Genomic DNA, 18,873 nt, shown 5'->3' with positions numbered 1-18,873 from the left:
ATTGTTTTGTAATAAATAAAAGACAAAAATCATTGTTTTGACTGAATAATGACTTCATGCACGTTTGAAAAGGCTGATTATTTAACAAGGCAGAATAACATGTGGTGAAAAGGAGCCGCTGGTTGGTGCCGTCTTTGTTTCCCTGAGCACAAGTCTTCTTTTTTTTTTTTTTTTGCACAATTGGTGGATGTGTGTGCAGATGAGGGATTCTTTGGGCATTTTTCTGAGTTGCAGCTGAAATAACTTTTTGGTTGCTCTCTAAATATTTGCTTTGACTTCCACCTGACTGCTTAATTTGATTCCTGTTTGGCACGTTGGTGCGGCGTCCGCGCCAACAATATTACACCAATTCTAATATTAAAGCACAACATGGTGTGTGTTTTATAGCGAGGGGAATATTCCCTACTGAAGGAGCTGAGTGGCTTTACTTCTCGTCTGAGTCCAAATTTTATTTTGGAGGCTGGTTCTCCGGGTTTCGCCGTGATAAATCTCTAAAACACCGTCTGCTTGGAAAGCTTTCAGAAACTCTCGAAGCTGCTATGATGGAGGGAAAGAGAATAAGAGAGAGAAGTCGGAGTGTTGGTGATAACGCTAATCCTCCATTTAGAGGCTGATGAGAGATAAATCTTGACAGATTTTGATGAAACACCGACTATAAGGAGTTATTTAACCACCTACTCCACTTTTGCTCCAACCTGTCCATCACTTTTTGAGCAGTCTTGATCCGTTCCATCCGACCGTTTCCTAGTCTTCCATTAAAACTCTTCCCTCTCTCTTCCCGATTGGTTCAAAAGCACGTGGGCTGCGACAACATCCTGAACTCCGATGCCAAAGAAGACCGATGCCGTGTGTGCGGAGGCGACGGCAGCACCTGCGAGGCGACGGAAGGACTCTTCAATGAGTCTCTACCCAGAGGAGGTAAAACACATCTGACTGGAGGCAATGCTGTTTGAAGGATGAGAGGTACTCCGTCGTCTTCGGTCATATATCACAGAGCGGCTTTCAAACTCAACTTACTTGGTGTGAAATGCAGGAACAGAATGAGTTTGGTTCGACAAAACCTCACTGTAGAATTCCCAAGAAAAAAAGAACGTCATCCTCTATTTGACGAAACACCTCGAGATCCTTAAAGATAATCCTCCATGAAAATGTGGACTTTCGTGTCGCCAGCAGATGGAGCATATGTTTTTGGGCTATTTTGAAGGATGTTGCCAGAATATAGATCAAAACATGAGGTTTTTCCCATTAATTACATCATGAAGCAAAGGCATCAGGAGGAGAGATAGGGACATAGTGTTGGCTTTAACATGAGCTTGTTCATAGAGAGCAGGAGAGAGAGAAAACATATTTCTCCTTCTATGGTATGGCTAGTAAACCATCTAAAAATACTGTGTGTGACTGTAAAAAAAAAAAAAGGAAGGGGATTGTTTTGTCCTCCTGCTTTGTCCTTTTTGGGTCATTTGAAATTTATTCTATACGTACTCCCACCTAGCATGATGTCTAACTTTCTGTCATCTCTGTGTTGTAAAAAAAAAAAAAAAGACTTGGAGAAATGAGATTTGGTGAGGAGAGGATAAGAAGGAGAAAGACCTCCTAAAAGGAGTCCTGCTTTTGTCTTCCAGGCTACATGGAGGTGGTTCAGATCCCAAAAGGATCGGTTCACATCGAGATAAAGGAGCTGGCCATGTCGAAGAATTACATCGGTAAGTGGATCTAGGCTCACGTCTTCATGGTCCCCAGTGGGAGAATCTGATTGGTTTTGATGGTGATCTGATTAACCTCTGGGCCCCAAATAAGGTTTTATCACTAATAAAACATCCAAAGCTGTATTTGGTGTATAAATAACACTATTCATGGTGCCCAGAGGATGAACCCTTTAATACATGGTAAAATATTAGTGGGTGAAGTTAGTTCTGAAAAAAATTAATTAATTAATGGTTCCAGGAAGATGATTCTTAATATGCATAGGCATGGGCAAGCTACGGCCCGCGGGCCATTTACGGCCCGTTTGGCTTTGTCCCAGTTTAAATTATGTAATTAATTTTGTAAGGTAAATGCAGTTGTAAGACATTTTTTTGCAATAAGCCTTGCATATATATGCTTTGCTGCCTGTTAAAGTCCAAAACCTTTTATATAATGGTTTTTACATCATTCTCATTAGTACTAGTAAATACTCCATCCGTCTGCTCCTTAGCTGGACCACCATCGAAAAAGTTTGCCCACCCCTGTTCTAGGGCCACCATAAGGGCTGATGGGATATAAAACAACATTCTATGCTATAGGATGTGTATAAAAAGTCATCCAGGGTGACTTTCCTGAATACCTGATTCTCGTGCACCATCAGACGACAACTATTTAGCACGTGAGCGGAGCGTTCGGAGAAGATGTCCTCGTTAATCTCCTGCTGCCTCATGCGAAGCCGTAAAACATTCTGTAAAACAAGCCTTAATGTTAACACATGTGACGGCCATCTAGGCACCAGACCCGTTCGTTCCATTCCAGACTAAACAAAAACTCTTTGCAACGCTGGCAGCGTCAGACCCAAAACAATCAAACAACCGGATTCAATTAAGCCGGCCTTGTGTCTTTTCATTAACGGGAGAAAGACATGTGACAGCGCGCTGAATTTATAGCGGACGGTGTTGATGGAAGGCTTAAGTTATGCTTTGAACCAGAGAGCTGCATCACATTTATATGGCGGTGGTGACAGCTGCCTGGTCCACCAGGATTATGGGGATATGATGTCTCCATAAGAAGTTTAAAAGGGGTGATTTTGTCGAATTTCCCTCAACGTAAATTTGCAACTTCGCGAGCTTAATGATGAATATGATATTACTGCTTTGCAGGTTTGTCCTGTTTGGTTTCCATTATTTATACAGTTATGAGACGACATAAAGATTGAGAAAAACAAAATCACAATGCTTACAATCAGTGCCAGATGTGTTGAAACTGAATTTATTGAGAGAGGATTGGAGTTTAAAAGAGGAGTAAACTATTGTTCGTATAATTTGCGTAAATGCTGCAGAGGGGAATCTGCGGAGGGCGAGCCAACCAGACAGAATAGCGAGAGTTTGGATCGTTTCTCCTCATTTGGCCTCATTTCAATGCGCAGAAAGTGGATATTTTCAGATCTGTTGTGCCTGGAGACCATCTTTTGCTTTGACGACCAGACAGAGTGGTATTCATGAGGTTCGTCCTTGCTTTCACCTGAAGACTGTTTTCATTCTCTGACTGAATTAGACGTACGTACATGTTGGTGCACGTGAATATCTACTTTTTCCAAAAGTTGACAAGGTCAGGGAGGCTGAGGAGCGATGATGGCGATGAAGATGAATGACGGCAGTGACATTACACTGAAATGATCGGCTCCACCTGCTTTCTCAGCTACCGTCGGTGTGCAGCGCTCTAAAAATCTCGTCTCGGTTTCAGCCTTGAAATCCGAAGAGGACGATTATTACATCAACGGAGCGTGGACCATCGACTGGCCCAGGAAGTTCGACATCGCCGGGACGGCCTTCCACTACAGGAGACCCACTGATGAGCCGGAGTCCTTAGAGGCACTGGGAGCTACCACTGAAAACCTGGTTGTCATGGTAATGAATCAGACTGTGCTCTTCTAAAACTACTGAATTCTGAATGAACCACCACTCGTCGTAGCTGTTATCTGCTCCACCGGCTAGCCTCTAACTAGCTTCTGATTGGTCTGCAGCGAGAGTGAATAACAATATTGATTAGTTTAACCTTTATTTGACTCTTCCAATAGCTGGAAATAGTTCAAATTCCAGGAGCCTTGACTCCTCCAGCAGCGGCAGGGAAGTCTTGTCTAGAAATAATTTTGCCAAAAGCAGCGTGTCGCCCAATACCCAACAATCCTCCCCTCCAAACCATAAATGGTAATCAGCCCAGTTGTTTGTTTGTTTTTTTGGCACAATTAAATTATTTCTTCTTTTAATTCTCCTGTCTTTAATTCCCAGAGCTGTACCTTTTATGCAGATCTAGACCAAAATGTGACGAGTTCTTTCCAAGCCTTGTTGTTCCATGAAGTTTTATGAAATAGTTTTTTGCATAATCCTGCTGAGAATTGAAGTATCACCTCACTGATGGAGGTAAAACATGGGTATTGCTGACAGGTCACTCAACGGGGAACATTCATTTGAGATTCAAGACACATCATAACTATCATCATCAAGTTTGGCCACACGCGACTGCTGTTAGCCGTTAGCTCATGTGTCGAATCCTGCAAGAAAGACAGGTGATTGTGAATTACTGACGCTAAACTTGGCTTGTTTATGCAGATGTAAACTTAAATCTCACATCCACTTCTATGTTTCCTCGTTAGCACATTGCTAACCAACAGCCAGGAATAGCTCCCCTGCATCAGGTCTAAAGAAAGTGTCCTAAACCTGTACGTTCAGGTAGTTCCACGCTCGCCGAGCTCCAACAACCAATGGCTGTACGCTGTGTTTGCATAAGACCGAGTCTGGTTACCTCAGCTGACCCCTAGTCAGTGGTTTGAGGTTAAAAGCTATTTATATGTGCATATCAAAAAGAAAAACAGTTCTGGCTGAGAGCTGAGAGCGAGCCAGAAATTAAGTCGAAGTCAACAAGAAAAAACAAAACACAAAACGACTGAATCATTTTGGTTAAAAAACAAAAACTCGTCCCATTTGGGAGCTAAGTCGCTGTTTCATCTCAGTTTTGAGCGGTTTCTGCTCTTTTCTCTGCGTGTTTGAGTTCATGTGAGGCAGTTTAGCATGTTCCCGTCGTGACGCTCGGTGGTTTCTGCCTTAGCATGAATGCTGAACATACCGGACCTCACAGCACCACTGGAAAAGACCAGCCACTGGCCACTCGGCTGTTTCCCTCGACTCCCTCGTCCTCCCCCTCCATCCAGCGGTGTTACCCCAACCCAACAGAGCCTCACGGGTTCAAACTGTATTTAATCAATACTTTATATAAATAGTGGTTAAAATTACTACATGCAACATGAAAAGGATTGAGCCCACACGGAATTATCACCTTTTTCCGAAGTCCTACTTGGTAATGTTGAGTTTTACGACCATGCTGTTTCCAGTTTCAGACATCGCCGTAAAGCTCGACCCGCAACATCGATGTTGTCGACGAGCCAGATGTTTCCTCACGATGTGGCGGAGACCGCAACGAATGTCCTTCCACTGAATGTACCTGACGCTTTGCCTCCTTCTAAGTCGTCGTCTTCCGTTTTCGCTGCAGGTTCTCCTCCAGGAGCAGAACCAAGGAATACGCTACAAGTTCAACGTACCAATCCAGCGCACCGGAAGCGGCGACAACGAGGTGGGCTTCTCCTGGCACCACCTGCCCTGGTCTGAATGCTCCGCCACCTGCTCCGGAGGTAAACTTCCTGTTTCTGTTCCCTCCCACTGGAAACTTTGGTGTTTAATTCCCAGAAAGTTCATCTCAGCTGCTCCCACCAGACACCAAAATCATCACATCTTTAGCTTTGTTTCTTCAGATTTTATTGACTGACGTGGCGTTTATCTTTCTTTTTTTGGCTTCAAGTCACACGGATGCAAATTTTCTTTATTCAAGTCGGTGTATTTACGGTAGAGGAACGCCGTCTCCTCCGCGTCGACCTTCTGTTAAGCTCCAGAGGCCGGTAAAAAAGAGAATGCCAAGCGTTCTGGCGTGGAATACCGTAACACAATGTGGGTGTTTAAATTCTTTTTGAATATTTCTAACCTTCTCAAGTATTTAATACCTCATATCTTAGTACGTGTGTGTCATTCTGTAAATCTTCCCCAACTAATAATTACACAAATGCCGAAGACCAGTGTGTGGAAACCCAGTATTATAATTTGCAATGGGTTTCCTTTATAGCTGGAGATTCATCCCTCTAATAAATTCAATGTGTATATTTCCATATTTTAGCCAAAGTAATGAATATGGTGTATTTTCAGTGAATGAGCTGCTCTGCATAGCTTATGGTTTTCCAGGCCTGCACACAGATACGCGGCCCACGCTTCTTCAGCCGCTCGTCCTGCAAAGTGAAACGTTCAAAATCTGAAACCGCAGTGAAATGTTGACCATGGCCTCAAGAATGACTAAACCAAACCTTTTAGCCCAAAAGCAATGGGTTTCATGTAACAATAAATAGTGTTTCTTCCCAGTTGTCAAGTGTGGCCTGGACGAGGTTTGTAATATTTTGTAAAAGCATGACTGAATAAGCATGTGGGCATTTTTTCTGAGGAAGGATTTCCAAGTCTGGAGCAGAAGCTTGAATCCCCTCCTTCGATGGGGGTGGGAAAACGCACATGGCCTTCCACGCCTTTGCGTTGTCGCTCTAAATTTGTCAAATGTTTGCTCAGCGCATCATTACGTGTCGTTTAATATATCACAGCCATAATAAAACGCCTCTTGACAGCCTTACAACTGAAAGTATTTTACCCCATGCGTCGCGCTGCTCCACGCAGATGGGTAGATTTTCTGTACCTCACGCACACACGTCCATATCTCATTACAGCTGCCAGACAGGTCTGCAGTGGGAAACGTCCCACGAGGGCCCAGACAGACCCTTTCTGAGCTGGTATGGCGTGTTCACAACGCACGCAGACAGAAAACACATGCATGCTCTCACACACACGCAGTGGGAGGCGTGACACTGATACGGTAGCCCTCGCTCTCTCCATTAGAGGCCAAAGTAAAGAGCTCTCTGCTCTGTAAAAGTGATTTGCCAAGGTAGCCTCCAAAGAATCAAGAATTTACATGTCTGGATTTACTACAGACTGAAAGCGATACCATCAGCGCCGGACGCGTCGGCCTGCGTCCCCTGTTTTCTGACGGGCTCTGAGCTCCGGGCTGCTTTGTTGATCAACGTCTTCCTCCTGCAGGCTCCCAGAAGCAGGAGGTGGTGTGTAAAAGGTTGGACGACAACTCGGTGGTTCAGAACAACTACTGTGACCCAGACAGCAAACCCCCGGAGAACCAGAGAGACTGCAACACTGAGCCGTGTCCTCCAGAGTACGTAACCCCCGAGCCGTCAGCCGTGTAGTCAGGATAATGGGACAAATGGGTGAAAATATTAAGTATAAATTGGAGAATAATCACCTTTTGATTTTATAATATGAAAACCATGCTAGGCATCTATGATAAAAAAAATATGCTACTATTAATCAGTGTAATATGCTAGCGCCTTCTTGGTGTAATTATCCTTTTATTATAAAGAGAATTTAAATGTAGAGAAATATCCAAAGCAAAGTGTATGCAATAAACAGGCATCATTATTCAGCAACATTAACATTTATATTTCAGGACATTTCTAGCAACTTGATGTATGAAAGTCTAATATTCGTTCTTTTGTTCGTCCGTTTTTGGTCTCCACCAACTCCTGAGCGATTAGGATTAAAAATTCCAGCAGCTAATTGCTAACTTCATCTTCTGTTCAGTTAATTTGTTGAATTTTATCTGGAAACAACGTTGACCTAAAATAGTCAACTTTGCTAGCTGTATATCAAAATCATTATTTTTAAAAAATGCTGTAAAGCTTGTTGAGGCTGCGTCTACTTCACCTTTCACGCCGCACAAAGACATTTGATCCGTTGTTAATTTAAAATCTTTAGTACTGCAGCTTTAAATTAATGCTTTCAAAAGAAGGTCATTCTATAAAAACGCGACTGACTCATGATATTTATCCGCCTTCAATGAGTCCGAGTTTGTGAAATGTGTTTTGGAAGAAAATAATAAAATAAAATGGCAGTGATTTATAACTTCACATGTTAACTATTTTCAGCGTTTGCCTCGTGCCAAAACTCGGAGCCCTGAAAATGACCACCTGTGTTTGATTGTTTTGGCATCTTTACCGATCCTCCAGGGGTAATATACGCGTACACAGGTGGAATATGAACCTGTGTTTGGTGGCCAAATGTCTGCGAGCCTCGCGCTGTAGCTGGAAGCATGGTCAGACTCACTTCCATCATGTCTGGAAAAAGTGGGATTAAATGCGTCGGGTTAATTAGTTTCAGACTATCTGACAGTTGTGTATGAGAGCCGGTGTCCTTCGACAAAAAAAATGATAGCATCATAAATCTGCTGCACAACTTGCAGTTTGTTTTCATACACTCGGACTGCAGACTAGGGTTATTTATTTTGACATCTGTATTTGGAGGATGCAGACCTATGGTATCATTTATTTTGATTAGCACTTGAAGGCTGTTGCAGTGCATGTGCGTGTATTGAGTTACTGCACACACATGATATTTGCGTCTGCTGCAAAAGGCATTCACCCCTTCTGCAGCCTCAGGAAAGGCCAGCTAGAGGAGACCATGTAAACACAATTGTTTTAGAACAGGCAGGGTTTTATGAGCTCGAGTCATGAAAGCCAACACAGATGTTTGAACACATTGTTAATGCTGTATACATTCCTTCAGATGATGTAATATCGCACAGGCTGGATGTGTTTGGAGGGCCGGTGTCTCTGCAGTTTTATGATATTAGTTCTGACGAGTGTGGAATAAGACAAAGGCTCAGCTGCCTGGCATGACGCTGCACAGGACACGTCAGCAGCCTCGGTAACACGGCGGCTGTACGCTCAGGTGACGAGAGTTCGTTCGCATCAGTCACGTTTCTGTGAAGGTTGGAATGTTCGAGACACTCTGGAGCACGTATCGTACAGTAAACTTAGCGTCAGTGCTACCAAAGTAATAATTCAAAATGAGAAATATCTGTTCTCTCTTTAACTGAGAATTGCAAACAGAGATCTGGTGTAATTAGCTGAGCAGGGCTAGCTAGAAAAACTATAAACTGTTTGAGTCCATGCTTAAGTCATGTGACACAACTGCTCGGAAGTTTCAAAAAGTTAAATCCTTGACTTATCGAGGCTCAAATTAGCTTAGCACAGTGGTCAACAACCGCACCGGTTTCATGTCAGACAATATTTTCATGGAGCGGCCCCTTTAAGAAGGTAGTCATGTGACCGAGGCAAGCATCTCCGCAAGCGTCAAGAGTGACTCATGGACAGATGTGGAGGAGAGAATCCACTCATTTAAAACTAAACATCGTTCAGAATCAGATGAGAAAGAAAACAGAAACAATCGAAGTTCTGGATTCTTTCCCCAGGGTCACAGACTGACCGGCGTGACCCTGGGGTTGGAGACCTAGCCTAGCCTAGCCTAGCCCTTTTTGTTACTACAGACATATTTACACAGGGAGTATAACTATCCAGTGTTTTCCGCCTCCAGGTGGTTCATTGGCGATTGGTCGGAGTGCGGGAAGACGTGTGACGGCGGGATAAGGACGAGGACGGTCCTGTGCATCAGAAAGATCGGCCCCGCCGAGGAGGAGACGCTGGAGGACACCCACTGTCTGACTCACAGGCCGATCGAACGAGAGTCATGCAACAACCAATCCTGCCCGCCCAAGTGGGTCACCCTGGATTGGTCAGAGGTGAGAACCCGTCGCCGACTTTAGCTCGTGGCGCCGTTGAGTCAATCTGCTCACGTTTCCTCTTCCGTCTTCAGTGCACGCCTAAATGCGGCCCTGGCTTTAAGCACCGCATCGCCTTGTGTAAGAGCAGCGACCTGACCAAGACCTTCCCGCCCGCCCACTGCCCGAGCCACAACAAACCTCCGGTCCGAATCCGCTGCAGTTTGGGGCGCTGCCCTCCTCCTCGCTGGATCCCTGGCGAATGGGGACAGGTAGGATGACCCCGTCTATGAACTCAAGCGTGATTTTACTTTTAACAAACGGCTAATCCTTCAAAAGGATATTAAAAAGACAACAGATAGACTCCATGTGTCAGTGAATGCGTCATATATTTTAGACCTGGGTGACACACTGATGGGTTCCAAGCAGTCCTACTACGTTTGCGTCACTATCCTCTTGGCTACGTGAGGTTTATCTCTGCCTCGGTCCAGACTTCTATCACTTCCAGGAATACGATTTAGAAGAACAACAGAGGAGTAGCATTCTTGGGTTCACCCTGACACGACTGCTGAACACTGTAAAACACAGCTGACTCATGTTGGCAGGCGAACGCCAAAGAACGTGCGTCAGAGAGAGTCGCCTCTACGAAAAGTACGGCTTGTTAGTTTGTTGGATTTGTTAATAATTCCGTGTAAAAGTGGACTTTTTAAACACAACGCTGGGATGTTTAGAAGACGGGTGCTCCTGCCAGTGGTTGCTCTGGTGATGGTGATGTCATGGTATTCGCTCAATGTGGTTCAGGTCAGAGGTTTAAGGTCAAGAATCTGGGAGTCTAGGTCCTTTGGATTCCCCTCATAATGGCTTCAATAACGCACCTTGACCTTCTGTCAAAGGTCTTAAACAACCCTGACCCGACTGATAACCTCCATCAGAGGGCGGGTTCCACGTCACGCCAAGCTTCGGTTTTGTGTGTGTGTGTGTGTCTTTTTGGCTGTAATCACAAATTTCTCCCTCTCTGCTCCGGTCCCTCTCCAACCGGCTCTTGAAGCACCAGAAAGGGGAGATTGTCGCCGGCGACTGAGCGCCAGGCCAAAAGGTCGCCGGATCAAATCCGACTTAAGTCGCTCCATTGACATACGCCATCTGTCATGGCCGGCAGCGGGTCCTAATAAAGACTCTGTAATTGGGAAGGGATGACATGAGCATTTGCTGATCTGAGGCAGCTAGAGGATCATTGAAGGTGACAGAAAGCCCAGCGGATCTCGGTCCGTTTCGTGCTCGTACGTAGCGAGAGGCATCTGCCTCCACGGCAACAAGACATTCACTTCAAGCCTTGTGTTTGCCAAAGGTGTGCTGGAAATTCCTACAAAGGTGTTTTATGGTCACCCATACATCTTTTTAAATTTTACAACACCTGGCTCTAGAGTCAGAGGGGGGTTCAGAACCCTTTTCATGAGTCAGTATATGTTCTCTGCCTTTGTTCTGCAGTCAACTTCAAGCCAAATATGTACAAAATCTTTGCATTGCTTTTATTTATCTTCCACTTTGTTCAGATCTGCATCAAAATTTAATGAGTTCTACTCTGGCCCGAGATCTATCGTCCCACCAACTGTCATGGAAATCTGACATAAATGATGACATAACCTATTTGGCAGAGCTAGACATTCAGAATATAACACACAAAATAAAAGGTAAATTTTTTAAAACTTTTTCCTTGACAAACAAGCAGACGATCACATGGCCACTGCACGCTCCCATTAGCCCAGGTAACTTATCGTTAACAATCTGTAGCTTAGCTCCTATCCTGTTTAAAGTAAAATTTGAGTGTAATTCCTCAGGAGAAACACATTTTCTGTGTCTGCTTCTTTTTCTTTTTGTGCAACAGTTGACCTAGTTAGACAGAGTTAGGAAATACAGTCACTGACAGATAAAAGGGAGGTGACTGGCTACCTCCATGCCCTGATGATTGGCTGATTGGATGAAATCCGGCACTGTATGTGCACGGATTACTAAGAACGGTTGATGATGCATATGCACGAGAGTTTTGCATTATCTAAACATTCTCTGAACACTTCCTGTTGCAGTGTTCTGCCCAGTGTGGCCTGGGCCAGCAGATGAGGACTGTGCAGTGTCTGTCCTACACCGGGCAGCCGTCGAACGAGTGCGCCGACTCCCTCCGACCTAGCACCATGCAGCAGTGCGAGAGCAAGTGTGACGCCACCCCCATCGCCAATGGTGACGGTAAGAAAATATGGCGTGTTGTACATCCAATTTTAATATCACCAGGTTGCATCACACTTGCAAACAAAATCGACATTGACGCGGGTCTCGATGTGAAACTGCTGTTTCCTGCCAATGCAAAGGCAGATGGTTCAAATGTACTGTACCTGCACTGCGTGCACAGAAAGCCCCAATTGAAAAGGTTCTAATCTGTCTCCATCTTCATCTTCACTGCTCTACCATGACCTAAACACGCTTGGATGACACACTCTTCTACACTTTGCCAGCTACATTAATCTTTCCAGTAAGGTTGGCTCCTGGTCAAAGAGAAACAGCTCAACCCTCCATATACACTTACACATGATGGATGGTTATTCAGATGCATCGAGAAGGGCCTTTCGATTAGCCTGAATGGAAAACGTGAGCAGCGTTTACAGGCTGGCTAATGGGATTAGCTGTAGGCTAATTGTTCCTTTACGGACAGCAGTGAGGCAATGTCTCATTTCATTTGGCTCTGCTGAGGCAGGGGCCAAGGCCTAATAAGGGAAGACACTCTGATCGTGATAAGGCATTTCAAGCACTGCCTGACAGCATCCAGCAAACAGTGTGTGTATGTGTGTGTGTGTGTGTGTGTTTATGTGTGTATGTGCGTGTGTTTTGTAGGGATGGCAGATAGCCCAGTTAGTGAACAAGGCCAATATCTGTCTCAGTGTGCCCAAGTATAGTTGCAGACTTTTATCCTGTTGAGACCTGAAGGAGATACTTCAGCCCTCATACAGAGGGCTAACCCCAGTTTGTGCCTCTTGTGTTTTACCATTGCGTTAATGTCACATCATCAAACTTCTGAAGAATGAAATTTGTTTAAAAAAAAAGTTCAAGACCTTTTTGAAGATATTTCTAGAGTCCTCATAGACTCTGTGAACCAAATAAGTTGGCTTTTGAACCATCTCCAAAGTTTGAATGGGGTTTTATTACTGACAAGCGTGATTTTGGATTAGAAATACTTAGTTACAAATATATATATATATATATATATATATATATATATATATATATATATATATATATATATATATATATATATATCTGCAGAAATCCAATGCAGATGCAAAAATAGTTGCATATTGGAGTTACTATTTTGGGTCATGGTGACATCAGGGTAAACAGGGTATCCAGGGCAACGGCTAAGACAAGTTCTGTGATACTGTACAGTTTTCATTCAGATGCACATGTGAATCATTTGCCACATTTCCTCAGTGCAAATTTGTATCTGCTCATAACTGTACAATTTCATGAGTAAATTTGCTTCATTTTTAAAAAAGAATTGTTTTGAATTTGGTGCGAATGCTCTACAAGTCTTTACTCAGTGCCTCTATGGAAGAAAACTATTTTTTGCGTCCGTCTCCACCATTGCGTTCTTTCAATCAGTCCATGACCATCAGAATAAATCCATAGCTTTGCCTTCCAGCTTGGGTCCATCTTCCTGCCTGCCGAACCACCTGTAGGTCTCAGAATCCAGTTAGCCTTCCTTTGAGAACTCAAAGGTCCTGCTTTTGTTGGGCAGACTCTTTGATGCACACAATTCCTCTGTAAGAAAGTTATTCAAGAAGCAAAGAAATTGTTTGTATAAAATATATGAAGGTTCTCCTCTGTTCTTTGTCCCTCCAGAGTGTAAAGATGTCAACAAAGTGGCCTACTGCCCATTGGTACTGAAGTTCAAGTTCTGCAGCCGTGCATACTTCAGACAAATGTGCTGCAAAACCTGCCAGGGGCACTGACCCTGGGAGTAAAGGAGGGAGACACCGTGAGAAAAATAGAGAAAGAAAGATGGAGGGAGGCTCACATAGCACTGAAAGGGAAAGAAGAGGAACACCAGGCAAACAAAAAAACAACCCTGGAACATCAAAGATGAATGAGATCGACGCCGGCGATAGAAGAAGTAAGGATTCCCTTGTTTTATCACATCTGCTCCTCCTGCCTTTCATCGTGGTGGAATTCAAACCACTGCTCAGCCCGCAACGCTGACACAAACTTTTTGCTCTTTATTTTTTCACTTCTGTGAAGTGGAACTCGCAAAATTATTTGTTGGTGATGTTATTTTTATTATAATAATAATTATTAATATCATTGTTAGTCTTCCTTCGTGTTTTATCAATCCAAAGTGCTGGACACATCGCTCGCAGAGGATGTACCCCAGAGACCGACCGACGGAGGGGAGGACTCCTCACTAGAAGAGGGGAGGTGGGAGTTTCCAACTCCTATCTTTGAGATGACTGTAATGGTGCTATTGGCAGGCAGACTTTTGGCTTCAGTGCACTTTTTCATGTAAATACGTTGCCAATTTACCGCTCAAATAGGACAAAGAAACCCCATCAGTGTACTGTATATTTATTGTACAACTCAAAACACAGCTGAGATATTGTCCTCTGATCGTGTTAATGTCAGATAGTAGCCTACTGTCACAGAAGGGAATGTAATATGATTGACTCTGTGCTGGAATGAAAATATTACATACTGTAACGTAGGTTAAAGCCTTATATATTGTAAGGATTTGTGTATTATATATGTATTTCCAGGACCAGAGAACACAATGTGGTAGTAGGACGATCTTCAAATCACTTTTTCTTTTCCCTAGACAGGTGCCTTAGTTCCCAACATTCAAATAAAATTTCACCTGCTGTCATTTGTTAGTCCAAAAGTCCTAAGAAGACTCCTTCAGACTTGCCTTTGGATGAAACTCTACCACCAAACTGGCCTTTAGCAAACATCCCATAAAAGAGAAGCTTTTGGTTCCTTATTGAAGGATTCATGCTGAAGGAGATTCACATTGGCACCAATCACTCAGTGTGTTCTATGCATTCAACTAGCAGCTTTAGCTAGCAGTCGTTAGCATAAAGAGTGGAAGCAGAAGGAAGCAGCTTCAAGCATCCAACTGGAATGCATCCAAACCGGGAAGATATTGCACACGGTCCATGGATATATTTGGGAGAACTGGGTACAAGAGTTACTAAAGTCTGTCTCTAGCAGATCTGGTTTGACAACATTCAAGACCACCGAATGAATCTGTTCGATTCAAGCTGACATGAATGAGGCAAAAAAACAAACAAACTGTCTTTCAAAATGTTGTTGGAGAAAGTGTTTTTGAAATCAGTTTGTTTATAATCACTAACACGCTTTTCTTATGTTTATTTTGGATTAATTTATGGGGTAAAAGCTTATTATACATGTTGCAGTACCTCAACTGGCCACTAGTCTGAAATTGGTCCAGCTCTGCACCTGAAGCCTGTTTCCAGCCCAGACACAGGACTGTCATACATCTTCCAACCTTTGATTTTGTATAAAATAACCTTAAAAAGATTTACATTTTCTTTTTCTTAAAGAAAAAAAACTTTAGCGAGCTTTACATTAGATAGTTGAGCTGCCAGCTGGAGTTTCCCTACTTCCAGTCTATATGCTAAGCTAGCAGTTTCCAGGCTGTAGTTTCATATTCATAAGAGTGTATCGATGGTCTCATCTTACTCTCAGCAGGAGAATGAATATAAAAACATGCTAAAATGCCCAACTATACCTTCAAGTCTGGGGCTAGGGTTAAATATGCTAACACATCACATTCATCACGTTTGTGTTGCCAGACCACGTAGCCGTACTTCAGACAACCTCTCCGGATAAAGTTATCCCCCCTCATCCTCCTTCCTCTCATCATCCTTGCTCCTCTGTGAAGACACTAAACAGCTCGATGGTGCTTCTCCTCTTTTAGTTCTTCTTTTATTCCCATGGAGTACTGTGTTTACCTTTCCTTTCCTCCCGCTCTGCTCTGAGGGTTACGGCCTTCCCAGGCTTCTGGTGCTATCAAGTGGATGCTTCCATTCGACCCTCTTCCAGTGTGCTTAAACGTGAGGCTGGATCCAAACATTATGCAATAATATCCTTGTCAATATCTCTGTTGGTAAATGCTGGTCATGTTATTTTGTTTTATTTTTCTTTGTTTATACCTCACACTGGGAATTTTCATTGTTAACCATTTTATCATTGTTTGTGCTCGCAATAAAGTGGACACGCCCAGTTGTAGGCGACACCTTCACCCAGGTGTCGAGGTCGTGAAAGGGAACACCTACGAAATGTCTCCATCACACTTAAAATATTACGGAGGTACAGTCGGAGAGATGATAGGAGAGCGTGGAAGAATCTCATCAACGCAACTAATTTTTAATTTTGCTGCTGCTACTTGTTTTGTAGCCACCTTCAGTGTGACCATGTCAGGCGGATTCGATTGGTTACCGAGCCTCAATTGAGGCGGTTGGGAAAAGAGAGTGGATGAGGAGAGATCAGTTGAATTCAAACTCTCTCGGACTAACTCATCTACTGGGATTTACAAAAAAAAAAAAAAAGCCTCCAGAAAACGAGACGTGAAATCAAACTGGTACTCATTGCTGTGAACTTGGATGTCTGAATGTCACATTGCTTAAACCTGTACCTTAAGTGCAAGAAATGAAATGAAAAGCATCATGTGATTATTTTGGTTATATTTTATATTCAGTATTAATGTTGGTACACTGTTACTAATTTTTCTTTTTAAATGTAAATTATATGCTAATTTATTGCGTTGTCTCACTTGTACATTCGTTTCACTGCATGCAAACTGAAATTTAGCATAGTGAAAAAAAAATGCAGTGATGCACCCCCCCTTCACCAGCCCCCCATTTTTTTTAAAAAGTAGGTACAATAAAAAGAGCAGCTTTTAAAGAGACTGTTGGTGGGTTAATTTTTTTTAGCACGCTTGTCAAAACATGTCTGCACAACATTTCTGTTCATGTACACAACGATCCCTGTGAGAGGAAAAAGCTCCACATACATCGAGGATCAAATAGACGCCTCGTTGCCAGGTTTGACGCTACGTTCTCAAAGGATTTAAGAGATATATACTCTTGTCCTTTCACTCAACTCTTGGAAAGCACCAATGGGCATGAGAACAGCCAATGGCATCACACCAGGATACCCGTTACCAGCTCTCTGAACAAATCCGTTCATTCACTGCCTCAGTTTAGGGCGATGGAATCGGAGATGGAGGTCTGTACAAGCCTTTGTCCTTATCTACCTTACCCTGACAGCTGCATCATCATCTGAGACTCAAAGATAATAAACTTCTGCTGTTCTAAGTGAGGGCCGTCAAACAGAGCCGTCCCGGCTCTGAGCATCATAGCTTTGGTGAGGCGCTCTCCTTCCTCTCATCCCAGCTTTAAGTGTCTGGATTCCCTCTTTAGGAGCTGTGAGGTTTCCACTCTCCTTGGTAATTAATTCCAAATAAACAGTAACTAGCCCACTTGGCTGGGAAACGCTGCCGTCTCCTTCTAATCCACAGTGTCCAATTACAGAGGGAGACAGATGGCCTGTTTGGTCTAATGTAACCAGTTTAGAATACCTGTATGTCTGGCCCAGCTTCTGTCTCCCATGCTAGCCCGTCTGCAGAAGTCTGTGATTACATTAGTCCTAACTTGCAGAGCTGAGGGCGACAAGGAGACGAAAAAAAAAGGAAAGTGATGGAGTTTGGGCCAAGATATTCTGTAACCACAGGTGACATGACAGCCCTGAGGTAACTGCTTATGTATAGTGTGTGCACATGTAGCATGTTGTAGATTAAATGTGCAGACAGAACGTTATTTTCCCAGAAGAAACTTGATACTGGGCTCAAGAAGATTGAATCTTGGGAAATGTTGGTGTGACGCGGTTAGCATTGCAAAAGATGCCTCTACAATCAGTTAAATGTGATAAAATGTCCCTTGGAGGGTATTTCCAGTTGAGATAATCTCCCCAAGTACATCCTGGTGAGAAAAGATGATCCAGTGACCTTTCATTTGGGAAAAATTGGTAAGGTGTCCCCTACAATGATCTTGTAGTGGAGAAAAATACAGTAAAATACCCTCCGACATGCAGTTCCAGTGGAGAAAGTCTGGTAAAGTGCACTCAAGTACACGTTTCCAAGAAAGAAAATGTGAAAAAGCACCACTTGAGATGCCCGTCCAGTAGACAAACCTTGATAAAGTGTTGTCTGTTGTCCTTCAAGTGGAGAAAACTACCCTGTAGGGTGGTCTTTCAGTGGAAAAAACATGGTAAAGTGCCCCTGAATGTGCCTTACCAGCAGATGACAAAGAGTATATGACTTGTAGAGTGGCCTGCCAATGAAGAAATCTGTATAAAGTACCTTCAGCTTGGAATAATGTTAGTGTCTTTGTCTGAGTTTTAATCTTTGAACATTAAAAGAACTGATTTATTTGGTTTTGTTTTTTTAAATATTGCCATGGCCAGACCTTTTGACTTATAGCGATACGGGAAAGAAATGTTCGGGGATCGTATGAATCTTCCTGACATGCACCATATGTACTGGAATAAGTGACAAAATGATTTCCTACTACATCTGGTCACCGAGACATGGAGTTCACAAGCTGCTTATAACAGGAGGTGAAGGGAGGATGGGGACCAGATTTCTCCTCTCTGGCAATGAGAGAAGCCGTTGCTGTTGCTCATCATCATTTAAATACCCCTCAAAAGAAGCATAACAAAAAAAAATGTGTGAGGTAAGGCACTGATAACTTCATCCAACGCAAATTACGCATATTCAGCATCCAAAAATCTGTCTGACTTCAAAGATACTTCAATGTTTGAGTCGCTCAGGTGTGAATCGTCTGCCTCCCCTTGGAGTTTGAAACTCAACAGAGATTCATCATCACTCCCAACAAACTACCCCAAAGGCAGTGGCAACTCTTTAGGTGTTTATTTCTCAGCTTGGAGGTGTGAGGATTAGCCTGGCAACAAACAACATTGCTCCCGAAGGGTTTATCAGTCTTAATCAAAGTTGCTGTGGTACCGCGTTGTCGCCGATGAGTGCTTGAAGCGTTTCGGACACTCTTCCCCAGTGCAGCAGGACTCACAGCTCCAGATGGTGTGGTTGGAGCCGGTGCATGCACAGATCCGGGGGGTCTGACAGGCAGGAATGTTGGCCTGGGATGGAAGGTCACGGCTCCAGCACCTGCTATCTACCGGGCTGTGTGGACTGTTAAGCCAGCGCTGCTGTTTCCCACAGCTGAGACCAGATTGAACCACCGTGGACGAGATCAAAGGCCTGAAGGGGGCTGCAGAGGAGAGGGCAACAGCCAACCCATCACATCCACCAGGAGGACGTGTTTTTTCCTTCACACCTTCAAAGACGTGAAGAGAAATGCTTCAGCTGTGCACCGTGGCCTCGCTCAAAGCTGTTTTCTT

At 43.6% G+C, this 18,873-nt stretch overlaps 1 protein-coding gene across 2 annotated transcripts in view; it reads left to right on the top strand.

Annotated features, from left to right (window-relative positions):
• The window catches only part of adamts6 (ADAM metallopeptidase with thrombospondin type 1 motif, 6), a 50,044-nt gene extending 32,263 nt beyond the window's left edge, over positions 1–17,781 (top strand). For both annotated transcript variants that reach the window (XM_068334694.1, XM_068334696.1), the window contains exons 17-25: positions 795–918; positions 1,623–1,703; positions 3,430–3,593; positions 5,233–5,371; positions 6,867–6,996; positions 9,213–9,417; positions 9,492–9,668; positions 11,481–11,637; positions 13,285–17,781. In XM_068334694.1, the coding sequence (XP_068190795.1) occupies positions 795–918; positions 1,623–1,703; positions 3,430–3,593; positions 5,233–5,371; positions 6,867–6,996; positions 9,213–9,417; positions 9,492–9,668; positions 11,481–11,637; positions 13,285–13,394 (1,287 nt within the window). In that variant the 3' untranslated portion in view covers positions 13,395–17,781. The remainder of the gene's footprint in view (positions 1–794; positions 919–1,622; positions 1,704–3,429; positions 3,594–5,232; positions 5,372–6,866; positions 6,997–9,212; positions 9,418–9,491; positions 9,669–11,480; positions 11,638–13,284) is intronic.
• Positions 17,782–18,873: the final 1,092 nt, after the last annotated feature.

The sequence above is a fragment of the Antennarius striatus genome, chromosome 15, assembly GCF_040054535.1.
Source record: "Antennarius striatus isolate MH-2024 chromosome 15, ASM4005453v1, whole genome shotgun sequence".
Classification (NCBI taxonomy): Eukaryota; Metazoa; Chordata; class Actinopteri; order Lophiiformes; family Antennariidae; genus Antennarius; species Antennarius striatus.
This window is presented reverse-complemented; position numbering and strand designations above follow the sequence as displayed.